Source organism: Pseudopodoces humilis, chromosome 1, assembly GCF_049639895.1.
Source record: "Pseudopodoces humilis isolate 2021_Gansu_Grassland_sample_001 chromosome 1, ASM4963989v1, whole genome shotgun sequence".
NCBI lineage: Eukaryota > Metazoa > Chordata > Aves > Passeriformes > Paridae > Pseudopodoces > Pseudopodoces humilis.
The window spans coordinates 125106153-125122760 of NC_142200.1; the positions used below are offsets into that span (position 1 = coordinate 125106153).

Here is a 16608-nt window from a genome sequence, read left to right on the forward strand (position 1 = left end):
CAGACATTTCCCTGAATTAAGGCTTTCCTATTCTCATTTTGGAAATTCTGGAGAAGAATTCTAAAGAACAAGTTTTCAATGGAGTTTAGTACTTTCCTTAACATGCATTTTCACTACACACTTTGATGGCTTTTATTATTTATGTAGTTCAGAGAAGGCCCAAGCATGCTGACTATGCTGGTGGTCTTGTGCATGGGCTGACCAGCTGCACAGTGATATGATATCAGACTCTACACATTTAGTGTTCAAGGTATTTTATTTTCTGTGGTATTTTGTTGCAGTCTAACTCTCAAACCATTAGCCCTCTTTTTCTACCCAAAAAGGGTTGCTGAGAAGAAATCAAGAGCTTGTTTAAGACAAGTCTTAGGCTGTCCAGCAGTTTTAGTTGTGCTGACTTGATACCTAGAATTATATGTCAAATTAGCTGGTATAATTTCAAGGCAATGGGCTTTAAGTAATTTATGCATAATTAAGATATTCCATGAAGGATTTAGGAACTTTGGAAGGATGAGAATTTACAGTTCCATTTATTTCTTTGAATCTATTGAACTTAATGCTGTCAGAAGAATTTCAGATCATAGAGAAGTCCAGTGTCCTCCAAAAACACCGAGGATTTTCTCATATCTAAGAGAGACTGGATTCCCTACTGTGTAAAGGTTTGATGCTCATTATAGGAAAAAAGGAGAAACAGTTCAACTATCTAACCAAGAAAGAAACTAGGTAATATACAGTTTCTTCCCACCAGTTGTGATTTATAAAATTTATTTACTTCCAAGGGCAAACATTTTGCAAATTACCTTATAACAGCAAAGGAGATCCAACAGAAAAAAATAATGCCTTTTGCTTTGCAGAAATAAAGGAATATTGTCTATAATAAAATCTAAATTTATGCCATTTAAATATCTATGCTTCACTCTAATAATTCTAACTTTATCTCTCTGCTTTTTTTTTTTCCTTCTTTTGGGTTCATGAAAATACTTTCTTCAGGCACAGGTAAGTGTTTATAAAATAGAGATTTAAGTTCAGCATGTACTTCTTGTTCAACATGTGCTGTCTGTCCCTTTGTTTTGTAATGTATGTTTGAGTCAGTATATGGAACACTAAAAATTGCTATATAAGAGGCCAGCTAATAACTGGGATAATGATATAATTATAGTGGGATGGAATCATGGAGAAGAGATGTGAAGGATAGAGCTAGAATGCTAGCAGAGTTTTAACAGCATTTCTTAAAAAGTTGTACTCATTAGTTAGCCTAGTTACAGACTTTATGTTAGTTGTGTTGATGTTTTTGCTGGAAATGGCACAGCATGGGCTTAGGACAGAGAAAAACAGAGAATCCATCCTTCAACAGCTTCTGTCTTTTTGTTATTTCAGTAGTTTTTTAGCAAGCTTTTAATCTGCATTATTGCTATAGTGTCTAAAATCATCAAGTTCATATTTTTTATTCTTCCCAAAAAGAGCATTAATGCTTTTTCTGTATGTTCACTTTTGCATGTTTATCTTACCTGTGTGCACCAAAACTGATGCTGAATGTGAATTCCAGGTGTATGAGGTAGTCCCCTGCCACAGTGACTGCAGCCAGTACATATGGGTTACTGAGCCCTGGAGTGTTTGCAAGGTGACCAATGTGGACTTAAAAGAGAATTGTGGAGAAGGTGTTCAAACAAGGAAAGTCAGGTAAAAAATATTGCTCTTCCTTCACTTTAAAGAACCTTCACTTTCAGTTTTGGCTGTATTTAATTTGGTGTATGCCAAATTTATTTATGGTGTATATACTTAATGTGTATGTAATGCCTAGTGTTGAGTCCAGACCTGGACCCTGGCTGATAAAAATCTGAATTGATTCAGTGAGTGCACTTGTTATGGATATAGACCTTGATTCCTAATTTAATCTATTGGTAATTAAAAGGCATCTGTGTAAATTAAGGATTAATACTAAGAATATAAAATTTAAAGTTTTAATAGTTCTGGATTTAAAGTTAGCTGAAGTATGCACAAAATATGTCTAAACCATAGTATGATTTGCATTCTTTTGGTTCAGAGGTAAGCTAATGTCAAGCAAATCATCTGCCCAGCGGCTCTCAGCAAATCACTGATAGTCACTGTCTAAATTATGTGCATTCCTTTATATTGCTGTCATCTGTGAAAACAAGGATTGTTTCTGGCTCTTCAGCTTTTCTTGGATATTCACAGATCAATATTTATTTCATTTATGTGCTGACAAAATGTTAAAATGCCTCAGAATACTGTTGAACACATACCATACAAAATCTATGGCAAATGAAGTTTATGTGCAGTTCTTTTTTCCAGGTGCATGCTAAACACTGTGGATGGTCCCTCTGACACAGTTGAAGACTATCTGTGTGATCCTGAAGAGATGCCACTTGGTGCTAGAAAATGCACACTGCCATGTCCTGAGGACTGTGTCATGTCTGAGTGGGGATCGTGGTCTCAGTGTTCTTTGGTAAGAAGCATACTGAAGTGTCACATTTGTAGTTTTGGGAGGATATTTTAAAAGTGCATGTATGATGTGCTTTGGAAAGGTGCTGAACTGATTACACCTGTAAGTATCTATACATAGTGTCGTCTTTAGGGTTTTGTTTTTTTTTGTTGGCTGCAAATAAAGTGTGACAGTATTTTCCATTAAGCTAAATTCCACCAGAACACAGACTAAAATGTGCCCAGTGGTCACTCTTCCCAGTGTGGGGTGCCTTCTGTGTGGTGGAATAGCTTTGGCAGTGGCTTGTGAGTCTGTCTTTGAGCCTAGCTCTGAGCCTCTGCATAGCAGCACAGTCACTGAACTGAAAATGTCATTATCCTGATACGAGTGACAAAGTCTGCAGATCAAGACTGAGCATAGAAAAGTAATTTTGTGTCTCCCCTCCGCTCCATTCTTGATGGCAATTTCAAAAAGAAATGTCAAAAAAATCCAAAACAAAACCCAGAAGTATTTCAGGACCTCTGAGAGGCTTTGGTGCACTACATTGTAGCGTTTGGAAAGTGAGCATCTCAATATCCTGTTTATGAGTGAAATAGTTCCAAACTACTAATACTGAAATATGTACTAGTTAGGAAAATAGAGTGGTGTTACCAGGTTGAAGGAAAAAGAGAGGGGTTTCTCTTATACATTAGCATGAGCCTGTTATTTTACACTTGTGTTTTGTGAAGGGATTATTTAAAAGGTTGTTGTAATGCTGCATACAGAGGTATCAGGGTGCCAAAATATTTAAGCTGTTTCCAATCTTGCTTTCAAGCCATGCAATGGAAGTAGTGTCCGTGAAAGGTCAGCTGAATGCCTAAGACAACCAGATGATGGAAAGCCTTGTCCTGCTGCCACCGAGGCAGAAGCCTGCACTTTGAACAAGAACTGCTACCACTATGACTACAATGTGACAGGTATTTGTGTTACTGTGCTCTAGTGGCAGCCTGGGACCACACCTACAGCTCATTTCCATTCACCTTACAGGATGGATTTTTCTGCTTTCTGTTCTTACCCAGAGGCAGCTGTGGAACTTGTACTGAAAACTCATTGAGGCTGTTTGATTCAGATAAAATATTAAATTTAGAATTCGCGTGTGAAATGTGCATATTCCCAGTGCAAAATGCAACTCCAGGAAAAGTATTTCTCGTATCATTTTGTGATTTACTCAAAATCCATACAAATCCAGACAAAACCAAGTATGAACTTTTCAGGAAGGTACTGTGACACTGACTATTTGCAGTAAGGTCACCATTTCCAAAAATGTGTAGCAGCTGGGTTCCGTGAGCCTTCGCATGTGTAAAAGTTGCTTGTGAGGGTTATTTTAGGCCATCAGAATTAGGTAGGAGACTGGATCATTATGAATTCTATCTGAAAGTTTACAATGCTAATGAATTCCTCCTTTTCAGACTGGAGCACGTGTCAGCTCAGCGAGAAGGCTGTCTGTGGCAGTGGCATCAAAACACGGATGCTCGATTGTGTTCGCAGTGACGGCAAATCGGTTGACCTGAAATACTGTGAAGAGGTGAGTGGGTACCTGTGAGAAACCTCCCTTCTAATGGTGCTAATTAATACTGAGCCAACTGAGCTGTATGGCATCTTCACCAGATGTTTTGCAACGCTATTCATGGGTTGTTAAGTACCTCTGAAATGAACCGAGCCATCAACTGATTTTTATACTATTTCCTTTGGTTACTTTTATGTGCTTCTGTGAACATATGCTAATTATTATGTCCTGAAGGAAATAATTTAGAAACAATAATTAATAAAGTAGAATAAAGGTAATAAATCTCAATCAGAATACTAATCATAATTCTAATTTGATACAACTTCTGCATGGAGTCTTGGACACCTGCCAGTATCAATCATTTACTCAATGTGTTGGAAAATATTTCTCACGTGTCATTCTGCAGCTGGGCTGAATGCTAACTTCTTGTATCCAGCTGTGTGATGCAAAAAATATCCAAGCTAGTGTGAAAAAACGTACAGCATGAATGTAATATTAAGTAGGAACATTTATGGAGAACTAGCTAGACAGGAGCCCTTAAGTTTTGAAAGAGCCATTTTGCAAATGTTCAAACTAAACTCCAATTTGACAGCACTGGTTTCCTGGCATTTTGTGTGTCAGTCCTAATGCTTTCAGTTGCATGGAGACAGTAGCATGGAAAAAAAAACCATGAAGACAACACCAGTACTTTAAGAGCAATCCTACATGCATTTCTGTAAAACAAAGTAACTGCACTTGTTTCAGCTGCCATTCCTCCACCACCACGACATCAGAAATAAAATTACTGGCAATGGGGGAAAGGCCTCCACAGCAGTTTTGGCACCAGCAGCTTTTCTGTGGGACCCTTCTGGATACTAGCTGCTCTCAGGATGTGCCCATAGAAAAGAGTCTCATCAGAAGTGGAGGGAGTCAGGAAACTCATCATTTACCTTGGACTATAATGTTGTAAAGGCATATCTGGCCTACTTAAACTTCTCCAATCTCCTCTGACATCCTGGATTGCTGAATCAGTAAGATCAAAGGCAGAGAGTTTCAGCTGAGACTTAACTTCTGTCCCATATTCCTCCTTCCCTCATAGTTCTTGGGTTCTGATCAAATCTAGTCATTTCACAGAATGATAAAATGGTTCAGGTGGAAGGGTTCTTCAAGATCTTCATCTTAAAGATCAAAGCCCCTTCGGTGAGCAGGGTCACCTCTCACTACAGCAGGTTGCTGAAAGCCCTGTCCACCCTGGCCTTGTAAACACTTCCAGGAATGGGACAGCCACAAAATCTATGTCTCAAGAAAAAACTCAGGATAACAACCTACCAGCAAGTTGCTGTGGAATTAGTAAGGCAATGCATTATACTTTTTACAATGTTTTAATGTATTAAAAAAGAGAAAGCAATGTCAGTCATTTCTGTAATTTCTAAGAGATTACAATAATGATTAATTAATACCAAGACATGATGTAAAATGTCCATCCAAACAAATATTTCAACTGAAAAAAATATGATTTATTTGATTTTGTGGGAAATTATATTTCTTCTACTATAAATCAAAGAAATTATCCATGTTAACCAAAGGTTTAAAACAATATTTAAAACTGATTACATTTTACACTGAAATCTCATTTCAGAAAACCTCTGGAATTTTCCTGCATTTAAGAAATGAAAGTTTATTATTCAGAGAAATAATGAGGGCAAGAATATAATATTTCAAGAGCTACTTGCTGTAAATGACTGGCCAAAAGACGTTACTGCAGTGGTGTCCTGGATTTATCAACAGCCACTGTGCTGCATTCTTATTTGCCTTTTTGATTTGCTAGATCATTTAGAGACACATCTTGTAGAAAGCTCTGATCCACTCCCTAGCCACTCAGTTAAGACTATTTGTTGAATTATGGATGTGTAAGCAGTGGTCCAACGAGGTCAAAGGCTGATCCAATAACTGAGGAGTAAAACCTGTTAACCTGATTAACAGGCAAGCCAAGCTGTTCAGATCTTAACAGACCCTTCACTCTAAAGATGTGAAAGCTAACTCTGTGACCTTGCAGGTCATGAGAGGAGAGTGTTCAAGAAATTATCAAAATGTGAATAAATACTATACACTTCTTGCTAATGATCCTCCAGGGTGAGGGTTTCCACTGCGTTTTTGCATTATAAGGGCAGTGCAGAAATATTAAGTGAAGTTCAAAATAAGGTGCATGTGGTTGGAAAAGTTGATGAATAGGAGAAATATGAAGTAATTTTGTAATGACCTAGGTCATGAATTTTCTCTGGGCTATCATAAAACTTTGTACTAGATGTATGAATAAAGATTTGCTTAATTTATGTGTAGGTACATTTACTGAATTATGTTTCTTATTATTATATGCAAAGAAGAGAGCTCATAATAGATAAACCTACCTTGATCCCTAAGAAATTAAGACACATTATTGCAATGAGTTTCTACATAATATATGGTTCACAAAAGTAATAAATCCATATATAAAAAAAAAATCCTTCATGCTGAATTTTGCCTATATCTACCTCCAGGTATGAGCATCAGCAGAATTAAATACTAACATTCCATCTGTGTTCTGGTTTCCTTATGTGTCCATATGATCTTGTGTTTGAGTAGATCAGCTAAAGAAGGTAGCCAGTCATCCTGATTACTGCCAAGATAAATCAATTTCTAGAGCTTATTTCCAAGTCCTGGTAATGTTAATGTAGTTCTCTTCAAACTCTCAAAGCACAGTAATACTGGATTACTTGGTTTCTACTTATCACAAGAACTTGACTTCTCTTTCTTTGAATATTTGAAAATCAAATCACCTAAAGCAAGCTGATCCTGTTCATATTACTTTTTACAGACTTATTTTCATTCATTTACCATGAATTAAAGATGAGAAAAGCCTAGAAAACAGCAGTTGTGTCTGCATTAAAATGCAGACTTTGCTGGTTTATTGGTGAATAGTCTGTTCATCAGATTACATGATTAACCTACAGCAGCAGGGTTTAATCTTTGGTGCCAAACATTCCCATAAACAAATACAGATACTTCTTGTGGATCACAGGATTTAAAGAGCATGCTGGTGTGGCAGCCTGCTGCCCCTGGCATGTGTGACCAGAAGCACAGAGCACACAGGTAGCTTTCAGTACTTGCCCGTGTTGAGTCAGAAACCACAGCTCATCCAGAACAAAGGTGTTAGGGCAGGGGAGCTACTGAACAGTTCTTCAAATATTTTCTAAGATCTTCCAGTTGAAGATCTTAGAAATTGAATTGTGGTTCATCAGTTCAAGGAAGGAGAGGGACGAGAAAGGAATATGTGAATACTATTTAATTGCAAACTGTCAGTTGTTCCCCAGATCTATTTAAGCAGCACTTCAGTATCTAAGACATGCAAATAGGAGGTCACTGTGGGTAATCTGGCCTTCAGCTTTCTCCTCTTCACTGTTAATATCTTTCTTGGGCTTTTCCCTCTTGAGCTGCTGAAGTCCAGCTGAGAAGACCAGTCTTGAAAGAGAACAGTCACGTTTCTATAATTGGCAGGAATCAATTCAGCAGGCTTTAAAGCCTTTGCTCAAAAGGTTTGACCCAAATATATACTTCAAAGAGGGTTCTCTAGCTTCCTAATCATCCAAATTCCAGATTATCCAAGGTTTCAGGTGTTGTCTGTGTGTGATAGCTGTATAATCAAGGCTATACCACCAAGAAAAGCCAGGAACTTATCCTTTCATGAGAAAAGTGAACAGAGGTCCAAACCCTCATTTGTATCAATAAATGGTACTGCAAATGTAAATTTAAAGCTTGGTGAGTCTATTGGGAGGAGATATTTTCAGTACTTATTGGTAGTTTATTTATGGAGGACATGTTAATGTTGTGCCTAATTATTGCTCTATGCTTGTGCTTAGTAGGAAGTAGTGGGTTTCTCTCCTTTTAAAAGTCTTAAATGCTGGTTTTACATCATTAACTTTTCCAGTCATTAAAATTAATAGGTCTTGAAATGTCTAGGTTGCCTTTTTTTTTTTCCCCTCTTAACTAGGTGGGGATTCTTCTAGTTAAAAATATTCACAACTGCTTAGGATTTTGAAAGGCCTCAATGATGGTCAAGGTCTGCTTATGAGATCCAGGGAAGAGGACAGTCCTTTGTGCTGGAAAGCTGTAGATCTCTTCATATTAGCAGGACTGATTTTCTTTCACACTTTAGATCATGCACCCTATAATTGACCTACCCTTTTAACTCAGCTGTGCAGGATGCAGGCATTATTATGCTGATATTTTTGCCATCAGTCATATTTCATCTTGCATCATATATTCTCATGTGTGTTAGTGAGAATATCTCTTTCCTTCCATGGATGGTGAAAATCAGGAGCATGTGAGTTTATAAGAACAGAAATAACTGTCCAGGATCAGAGCAAAGCACTGTGTAGTTGTCCTGAACATGATTATAAAACTCTTCCTTCCCTAGGCGTCAGACTGAATCATACCTGGGGAAAAACTGAGAACAGAATGTATTTCTGGGAAAACTTGGGTCTTGAGATTACTTTCTCTCTCCTCTTCTCTCAGACTCCTCCAGCAACTGGAGTTTTTACTTTATGGATTTTAGAGGTTTCTGGTTTTTTGTGAAGTTTTTCAGAAAAAAAATGCAAATATGTATTTTTTTTGACAAATCATTGTCAGTGTCATATCAGTATCTTTCATGGATAGAATTGGAATGGAATGGAATGGAATGGAATGGAATGGAATGGAATGGAATGGAATAGAATAGAATAGAATAGAATAGAATAGAATAGAATAGAATAGAATAGAATAGAATAGAATAGAGTAGAGTAGAGTAGAGTAGAGTAGAATAGAATAGAATAGAATAGGTCATGCACTTATTCAGCACATTAGGAAAAAACCAAGAGAGGCATAAGCAGATGCCCTAGAAAGAGTAAGCACAGACATACAAGAATTTCCATCTACTCCTTTCACAGTCTCCACCTGTTTTCAGTTCTTGAACTGCCTTTGCCTGTTGGGTTTCTGTGTTTAAACATTCAGATTTCCCTTCCATTAACTTGTTCAGTCTCTCTTGAGCTCCTGTGAACTTTTAGCATCTGCAACATCTTCTGAATATCCAATACTTGTTCATCCTCCTCCTTTTGCTAGTTTTGAACTTGGCTTCTAGAATCACTTCACTTATTAATAGCTGCTCAGTATTTTTGCATTCCTCTTTCAAAATACTTCATAAATTATTTTGACCTTCACCTATTGTAAAATGTAATACTGTAGAGGTGAAGCCCTCCATTTATAGGTTCTAGTTTTGAAAATGATTGATGAAAATAGGATTTATGCATGTATGTAAAGATCAGTATATGCATTAGGACTGTCTTGAAGTGAGAATTTTGAATGTCCTAATTACTTTCCTTTTAACTTTACACTGATGTTACAGGCTTGGAGTTTTGTGCTGACCATTTAACAATTTCTTTCAGCTTGGTTTGGAAAAGACATGGCAAATGAATATGTCTTGTGTGGTGGAATGTCCTGTGAACTGTCAGCTCTCTGACTGGTCCACTTGGTCTGAATGCTCTCAAACGTGTGGCCTTACAGGTCAGTACATACCTTTGGCATATTTTAAAGACTGAGTTCTCTTTTTTTTCTTTAATAAAAGCAATAATGCCTCTCTTTGCAGAACTAAAAAATGTAGCTAGGTAGGGAGAGTTACAGGAATGTAAATCAGCCTTATTAATGGAAATAATATGCTTGAGTGAGACTTATCACTGAAAATAATGGGAATTTGGTCCAAATATTTTCTGATTCTGGGAAAAAGAGTGAGATATGATGAATGATATATTGAGACAAAAGTAAACATTGATTTGAATATTTATTCCCTGGTAAGAAGAGAAAGAGGAGGCAGGGATTTTCTCCTAAAATTTCCTAAAGTCTCCTAAATTTCATTATTAGTGGTGAGATTAGGTAACAACAATTAAAATTGTTCAAAAAACAAATTGGAACTGATCTATTTCAAGAAGCTATAGCCATGTAATAAATCAAGTGACCAAAAATCTTAACTGCTTTTGTGCACCCACACAAATATCCATCTGGCTGAGGAAGAATTTTGTGTGTGAGAAATCTACTCTTTGCTGTTCTTTGATTTTTTTCTCCAGTGCTTTTCAAGAAAATCTTTTTTTTTCCTCCTGTAACATCTCAGTTGGAGCAGCTGTGAATTCAAGAATGATGGTGCTCCATTTGGCAAACATCTTTCTAGCTGTCTGCAGTGAGCACAGCTGTCTGGGAGATTGATATTTTTCTGATTATGCATGGTGGCTTGTGTAGCTTGCTCTCAGCAAAAGATTCATGTCATTATCATTAGAATACTCAATTGCAAGTGCATGAGATTGAAATGTGGAATTAAAGATTAATTATTTTGGCTGGCTAACATCAGGTGTTATACAGGTAAATCTGTGTAATGCCTTAGTTTAATATAAGCCTCACCATATAAATTTAAATAAATACATCTTTTTTCAGACTTGGTTCTTATAATTATCTATAAATATATTAAAATAACACAGTTGTGTTGATTTTGTGGAAACCTTTGAGGTGACAACTCTAGACCATCCATTTGGCCATTCCTTCTGACAGAGAAGGAAATTTTCAGTTATGTTCAGTACGTGAAGTCTCTGTAATGAAGTGTAATGGCCTAATGTCCACAGCAAGGTGAAAGGAGAAACAGTTTATATATGTATTTGACATAAAACCTGTACCTCAGTGAAGCTAGGTAGCATATCACTCATGGTTGAAGAGGAGATAATTGTTGGATAAGCTTACTGTATTTTAATTTTCTTGGACCTGAGTGAAGAATCCTCCATCTTCTGCAAACTCTGCATGTCATGTTTTCCACACAGACAGTGATAGCAAGTTGCAAGTTCTTCTTTGCTGGAATCAGACAATTATGGGACACATTTCTGTGTTAGATTAGGGAGGAACACAACATGCAGCTCTTCTAGCAGCAAGCTCCAGGTGGAGGAGCAGGAGTCCACTGAAATGGACAAACATGTTTTCATGTTCATAAATATTTTTCTTTAGGCTTCTGAACTAGGAAATTGCTGCTTCTGTATGCTGTTACAGGAGCTATCCAAATCAGATATCTTCCTGCATTTACACTACAAACAAATGTCAGAATATAAAGTGTCTGACTTGGAAAATATGAATCAACGTAACAAACAAGAGCCAACAGATCAGCTTTACAATCCAATTTGTCAAATCTGGAAAAAATTGCTTTATTCAAATACAATACTTTTCAGCAAAATAGAACCATCTTGAGGAATAAATCAGTCTAACCACTTTTTTGTTAGTTATATTGCTGTTTTTTGTTACAGGAAAAATGATCAGAAGAAGGACCATAAATCAGCCATTTCAGGGTGATGGAAGGCCTTGTCCCTCTCAGATGGAACAATTCAAACCCTGTCCAGTAAAACCTTGTTATCGATGGCAATATGGTCAATGGTCAGCATGCAAAGTAGAGGTAAAAGCCTTATGGGACTTAGAAGTTATGGAATGTGTGGATCCAGGCATATTTGTAATATGCCTGGATATCTCCTTGTCAACTCTGTAAACAACTTGTTTCCACCTCTCTTATACAAAAACTAAATTTTGTTTTGTTCCTTAGATTTCATATTTATCAATAAATGCAATGGTTCAAAGTATAAATGTAAACTTTAGTACCTGAGAAGCATCTTTGCTAATAATTTAAATACTTGTATTGTAAAAGAATATCAGCAGAAATATATTCACATATTAGAAGATATCTTCACTTGACATACTGCTCTGGTTGCAATTCAAAGGCATAATTAGCTCCGTAATTTAAGGAACAAGTAGCAGTGACCAGAAATTTTGGGTTAGGTTTTTTTTTTATTTCTGAAGTAATGAACCATGTCTTCTCTTGTTTGTCTTCTTTTTCTTCTTGTTGCAATGAGTAAGTAGTTAAGCAAAAATAATAGGAGGTAAAGCGACAAGTAACTCGGATCTAGTCTTTTAGCACTTCCTTCTGTCCAGCATCAGTCAATATATGTTCTCCTTCTGTAGGATGCTCAATGTGGAGAGGGAACACGAGTGAGGAACATCTCCTGTGTGGTTTATGATGGATCCATTGAAGATGTTGGCAAAGTAGTAGATGAGGAATTCTGTGGAGAAATAGAGCCTATTATAGATGGTGATAAGAAGATCATACTGGAGGAAACCTGCACTTTCCCTTGTCCAGGTAACAAAGCTGTTCAAATAAACGTTGTGTTTCAAGATTGGTCAGGTGTCATTACAGCTGTTAGGGACTAGCATTAGCCACAGGCAATTAAATCTGCTTTACTGATTAGATTCATCTATCAAATGACCAACAGAGTTACTTTCTAGGAGTGGCTTCATGGCAATAAATCAATCAGAAAAATGCTAGTTTTTAAATTTATAAAAGATGTGATCTTTCTGTCATAGACTGTATCTAAGATGTATATATTTTTTCACAAAATCCATTGAAATAAAATGTGTATTTATAAGAAAGGGTGTTGGTTTACAGCTAAATATTAGTGTTATGTGTGTAGATTATCTAACAACTTTATTAAAACTTTCACCAGTGGCTACAAACTTAATACCTTTTATGGATGTCTAAGGAAGATAAGCTAAGGCATCTTATTTTTTTCTTTAAAGGTTCTATTCCAAATGAAATTAAAGTTTTGATCTCTGACATGAATACCTCTAGTTGTTTAACTCTCTGGATGTAACATGCACTATCATTGCCTTTGTAAACTGAACCTAAAAGAGCTGTTATGAATGATCAGGTCCATTATGCTCATACAGAGAATGATTAAGAGCATATAGGAGTTCTTTACTTTCCAGTGAAAACCCTCCAGTTCATTACAAACACTTACTTGTAGGATTTGAAGTATATTGCTGTTGTTTAGTAGCCATTAATGATGGATCCTCTTTCCCAGAATTTTTTTTTTTCTAGTTCATTTCAGATTGGATTGAAGGTAAAGTTGTCTCAATAAATAGAAATTAATAAAAAATGGAGACATTTCCATCACTGCTTTGTACATAGCATTCCAATTTCAAAATTTTTGTGTATTTTTACTTCTTAAGTAGAAACTGGAAGAATACAAAGACTGTAGTTGTTTTCATATTAGTGAATTTTATTAAAAAATATAGCTGCTTACTGATTGTGTTAAAAATTTTGCTGAGCAGGGACTTGTTCTTCAACAATCTCACATTTAGCCAGCAAAAATAACTGCCCTGTGGGGGGATGTGCTAATGATACGCTCCAGCTAATGTTTCCAAAAACCATGACTTGTTTTCCTATTGTGTATACATCAGTGCGTCAATTATTCATTTCTTTGCATGCTTTCCTAAGGTTGGCAAATAAAATTCCTTCATTAATCAGGCATCCGGTCAACACAGTACTGATTATATCTGTCATCAGTATAATGCAAGGTAGCATGAATTTTTAATGCCTTTCTCACTGAAATAATGAGAACTAAGAGGTTTATTTATGAGTTTGTGCGCAGTCTAGTCCCATTTTCTACAGCAGTTTTAACAAAATGGTTTCTTTGTGTTGTGCCTCAGATCTTAAATGTTCTTTAGCTGATCGTGCTAATTAGTGTCATTAGTATATTTTGGTTTTTTTTAGTTTTACACTGTAGAATTCTACAGTTCTTTTATCGTAATATGAAATAGCAAGAACAGACATTTTAATCATGTTTCCATTTCCTTTTCTTGCAAAGTATTTTCCATCAGTTGCTTTTACGCCTTTTTAGAGAAAATCTGCATGGGGATAAGCAATAATTAATCTTTTTAATAATAGACAATGTTTTCTGAGATCAAAGGTGAATTGAAAAAATGATATGCAAATTTAGCATAAGACATACAATGCACAATATCTTATAATGTACAGAAATATGGACATTGGGTAGAGCATTGTAAAGATTGATGAGGGTGATCTCATGGGAATGCTACAAGAAACTAAAACTGCTTTAGAGCAAATAGGCCATTGTATAATCTTATTATAATATTTTCTGTGGTATGGACATTCAAAATGTTCTCTTTTCTGCACTATGAGTCAAGTTTAAAAAGAGGAATGAAAACTAAAAAAAAATTAAGAAAGTGTACTTGGACATTATTTTTAGACATATTCAGTGTAAAACAACTCTTCACATAAAATGATAATTCATCTTATACAACTGCTCTTTGACAGGGGACTGCTACTTGAGAGAGTGGTCAGAGTGGAGCCTTTGCCAGCTAACCTGTGTTAATGGTGAGGATCTTGGTTTTGGAGGAATACAAGTCCGATCTAGAGCAGTGATCATTCAGGACTTAGAGAATCAACATCTCTGTCCAGAACAGGCTTTGGAAACAAGACCATGCAATGGTAAGCACTAAAATACATGTATTAAAATAAAATGTCTCAGCCATGCTTACCACTGGTAGTAGACCAATTGTCTAAGAGAAGTAGTTTCCTGCACCAACTTGCCCATTCAGAGGCCGGATCAGACAAAAAGGAATTTTGTAAGAGAGAACTGAGGTGCAGAAGGACTTCATGATTCATCCCAGACCACATAAGATGTGCACAGAAGAGATGAGACATGTAGCCAGATGCAGCCCTGACCACTTCTCCGAGCAGTGGAGCACTGGCTGAAGCTCGGCGTTACCATGAAAGGAACCTGACCCCTAAATGAGTTTTGCACAACAGATGAGCTACAACCATTATGGGGTTATTGGAAACATTTCTTTTACCCATTAACTGCATTAGGCTTGCTCGTAATCCTAGTGTCTAGGACACATCTGGTCTGTCTCTGTGTGTCCAGTAAGTGCAGGAGACCCCAGGAGCTCCATGAGTGCAGTGCAGTGCTGGATGAAGGAGAAAAGGGCTTACTTAACTGTACAAGCCATTAATCATAATGAGCGTGGCCTCAAAATGAGTGTGGTCTGCTGGTGAGTGTGGCTGCTGCCTGCAGTAGTCTGAAACCTTGTCATCAAATCCCTTGAAATGCGAATGTTCTCTGTGCAGATGGCCAGTGCTACGAGTACAAGTGGATGGCTAGCCCATGGAAGGGATCTTCTCGGACTGTGTGGTGCCAAAGGTCAGATGGTTTAAATGTCACAGGTAAATACTCCCTTCTATATTCACAAAAAAAGCCTGGAAAACAGGTGGATAATGTGTTTTCCCAACAAGTGGAAAAAAAGAAATATTAAAAAGGATCTGCTAAAAACACTTCCTGGGGTATGAATCAAAATCATCATCTTTTTGCATATTAAAATGTGCTTTCTTTTCTAGAATCACACAGCGTGTAATGCTAAAAGTAAATATAAATATTATCCTCTGCAGTGGACCTGAAATGTTTTACATTGTATATGTTTGTCTTTTACCATAGGCATCTTGACTCTTCTAAATGTTTGGTTTCAAATATCAGGCCTTACAACAAATAAAATTTTTATGTATTACAGGTCATTTCAGTGCCTATACAAAGGCAGAGAAGGTTGCAGACCTTGATAATATCATCCATATATGATATATAAAGTTACAAAATATAAAATTTTAATAAATGTGCTAATAATATAAGTTTATTTCCTCACTTCAATGCCATAAATCTGTATCAAGATACATAATGGACTGCTATGGGATGTCATGACTTTTTGTGCAAGCCAAAGCACAAAAAACATTAATTAGGAAGGACTGAGATCTCAGAAGAAAATCTTCATATGAATCTATTTATATGGATTTATATATTGGCAAAAGGGATTCATTTAATCTAAGGGTTATGCATTTATTTAAATGATTTTTGTGTCAGACCAAGTGATAGTAAAAGAATCTCAGAGACTGTAAACATATCCTGAATGCCAGCTGCTGTCAGGTCAATCACAGCAGGGGAGCTGTTCTTTATGTATTGCCACCACAGTATTTCTTGATGATGGAGTCTACCACTACTGTCTGTGGTAATAGTAGAAATAAAGTACTTGTATTATTTTTACAAGGTGTTGAAATAATAGCTCATACATGCAAATCTTACCTTGTGGCATAGGACTATTAAAACACATCTTGTTTACAAGAAATGCAACAGGGCATTATTTATGCACCTTGATTTCTTCCTGCTTAGCTAAGATGTTTCTATGGTAAGTAAAACTCTAAGTAAGAATTCTTATTGAGATTAATATAGGATATTATCTATGAAAGGCCCTATAGGATTTGAAGTAAAGAGCATGTTGGAGATTATGACTCTGAGATATTAAAATCAGAATATATTCATAAATCACAGTCAGTCACATGAAAATAATAATTTCTTCTGATGTGACTGAATACAGCCTCATGATAAATTCTAGGAAAGACAAATGTATGACTATGTATTACTGGCAGATTTTTCAAACTGGGACCTCCAAGGCAAACAAACCTCAGACCTATATTGTATCACTTTTTTTTCAAAGCTTGTTTGTATGTGGTTTTTAGGCTGTGGTAACATTCTGATTTGAAAGGAAATCTAATGGAATATTCCAGGACGTGCAATCACTGTTCTCCATGCAACACAAAACTATATTTTTCATATGTTTCTGTTAAATGCAAAGCTATAGTTTCATGGGTTTTATGATAGTTTTAAAATGCAGCATTTAAATATAATATTCTATTATAGTAATAAATAATGTA

General features: G+C 36.3%; 1 protein-coding gene across 1 annotated transcript in view; it reads left to right on the forward strand.

The window, feature by feature from the left end:
* The window catches only part of THSD7A (thrombospondin type 1 domain containing 7A), a 267635-nt gene that overhangs the window by 239918 nt on the left and 11109 nt on the right, over positions 1-16608 (forward strand). Inside the window, exons 18-26 of the mRNA XM_088053378.1 lie at positions 1544-1677; positions 2311-2464; positions 3255-3396; positions 3889-4004; positions 9422-9539; positions 11309-11454; positions 12015-12189; positions 14167-14340; positions 14980-15075. Of these exons, the coding sequence (XP_087909504.1) occupies positions 1544-1677; positions 2311-2464; positions 3255-3396; positions 3889-4004; positions 9422-9539; positions 11309-11454; positions 12015-12189; positions 14167-14340; positions 14980-15075 (1255 nt within the window). The remainder of the gene's footprint in view (positions 1-1543; positions 1678-2310; positions 2465-3254; positions 3397-3888; positions 4005-9421; positions 9540-11308; positions 11455-12014; positions 12190-14166; positions 14341-14979; positions 15076-16608) is intronic.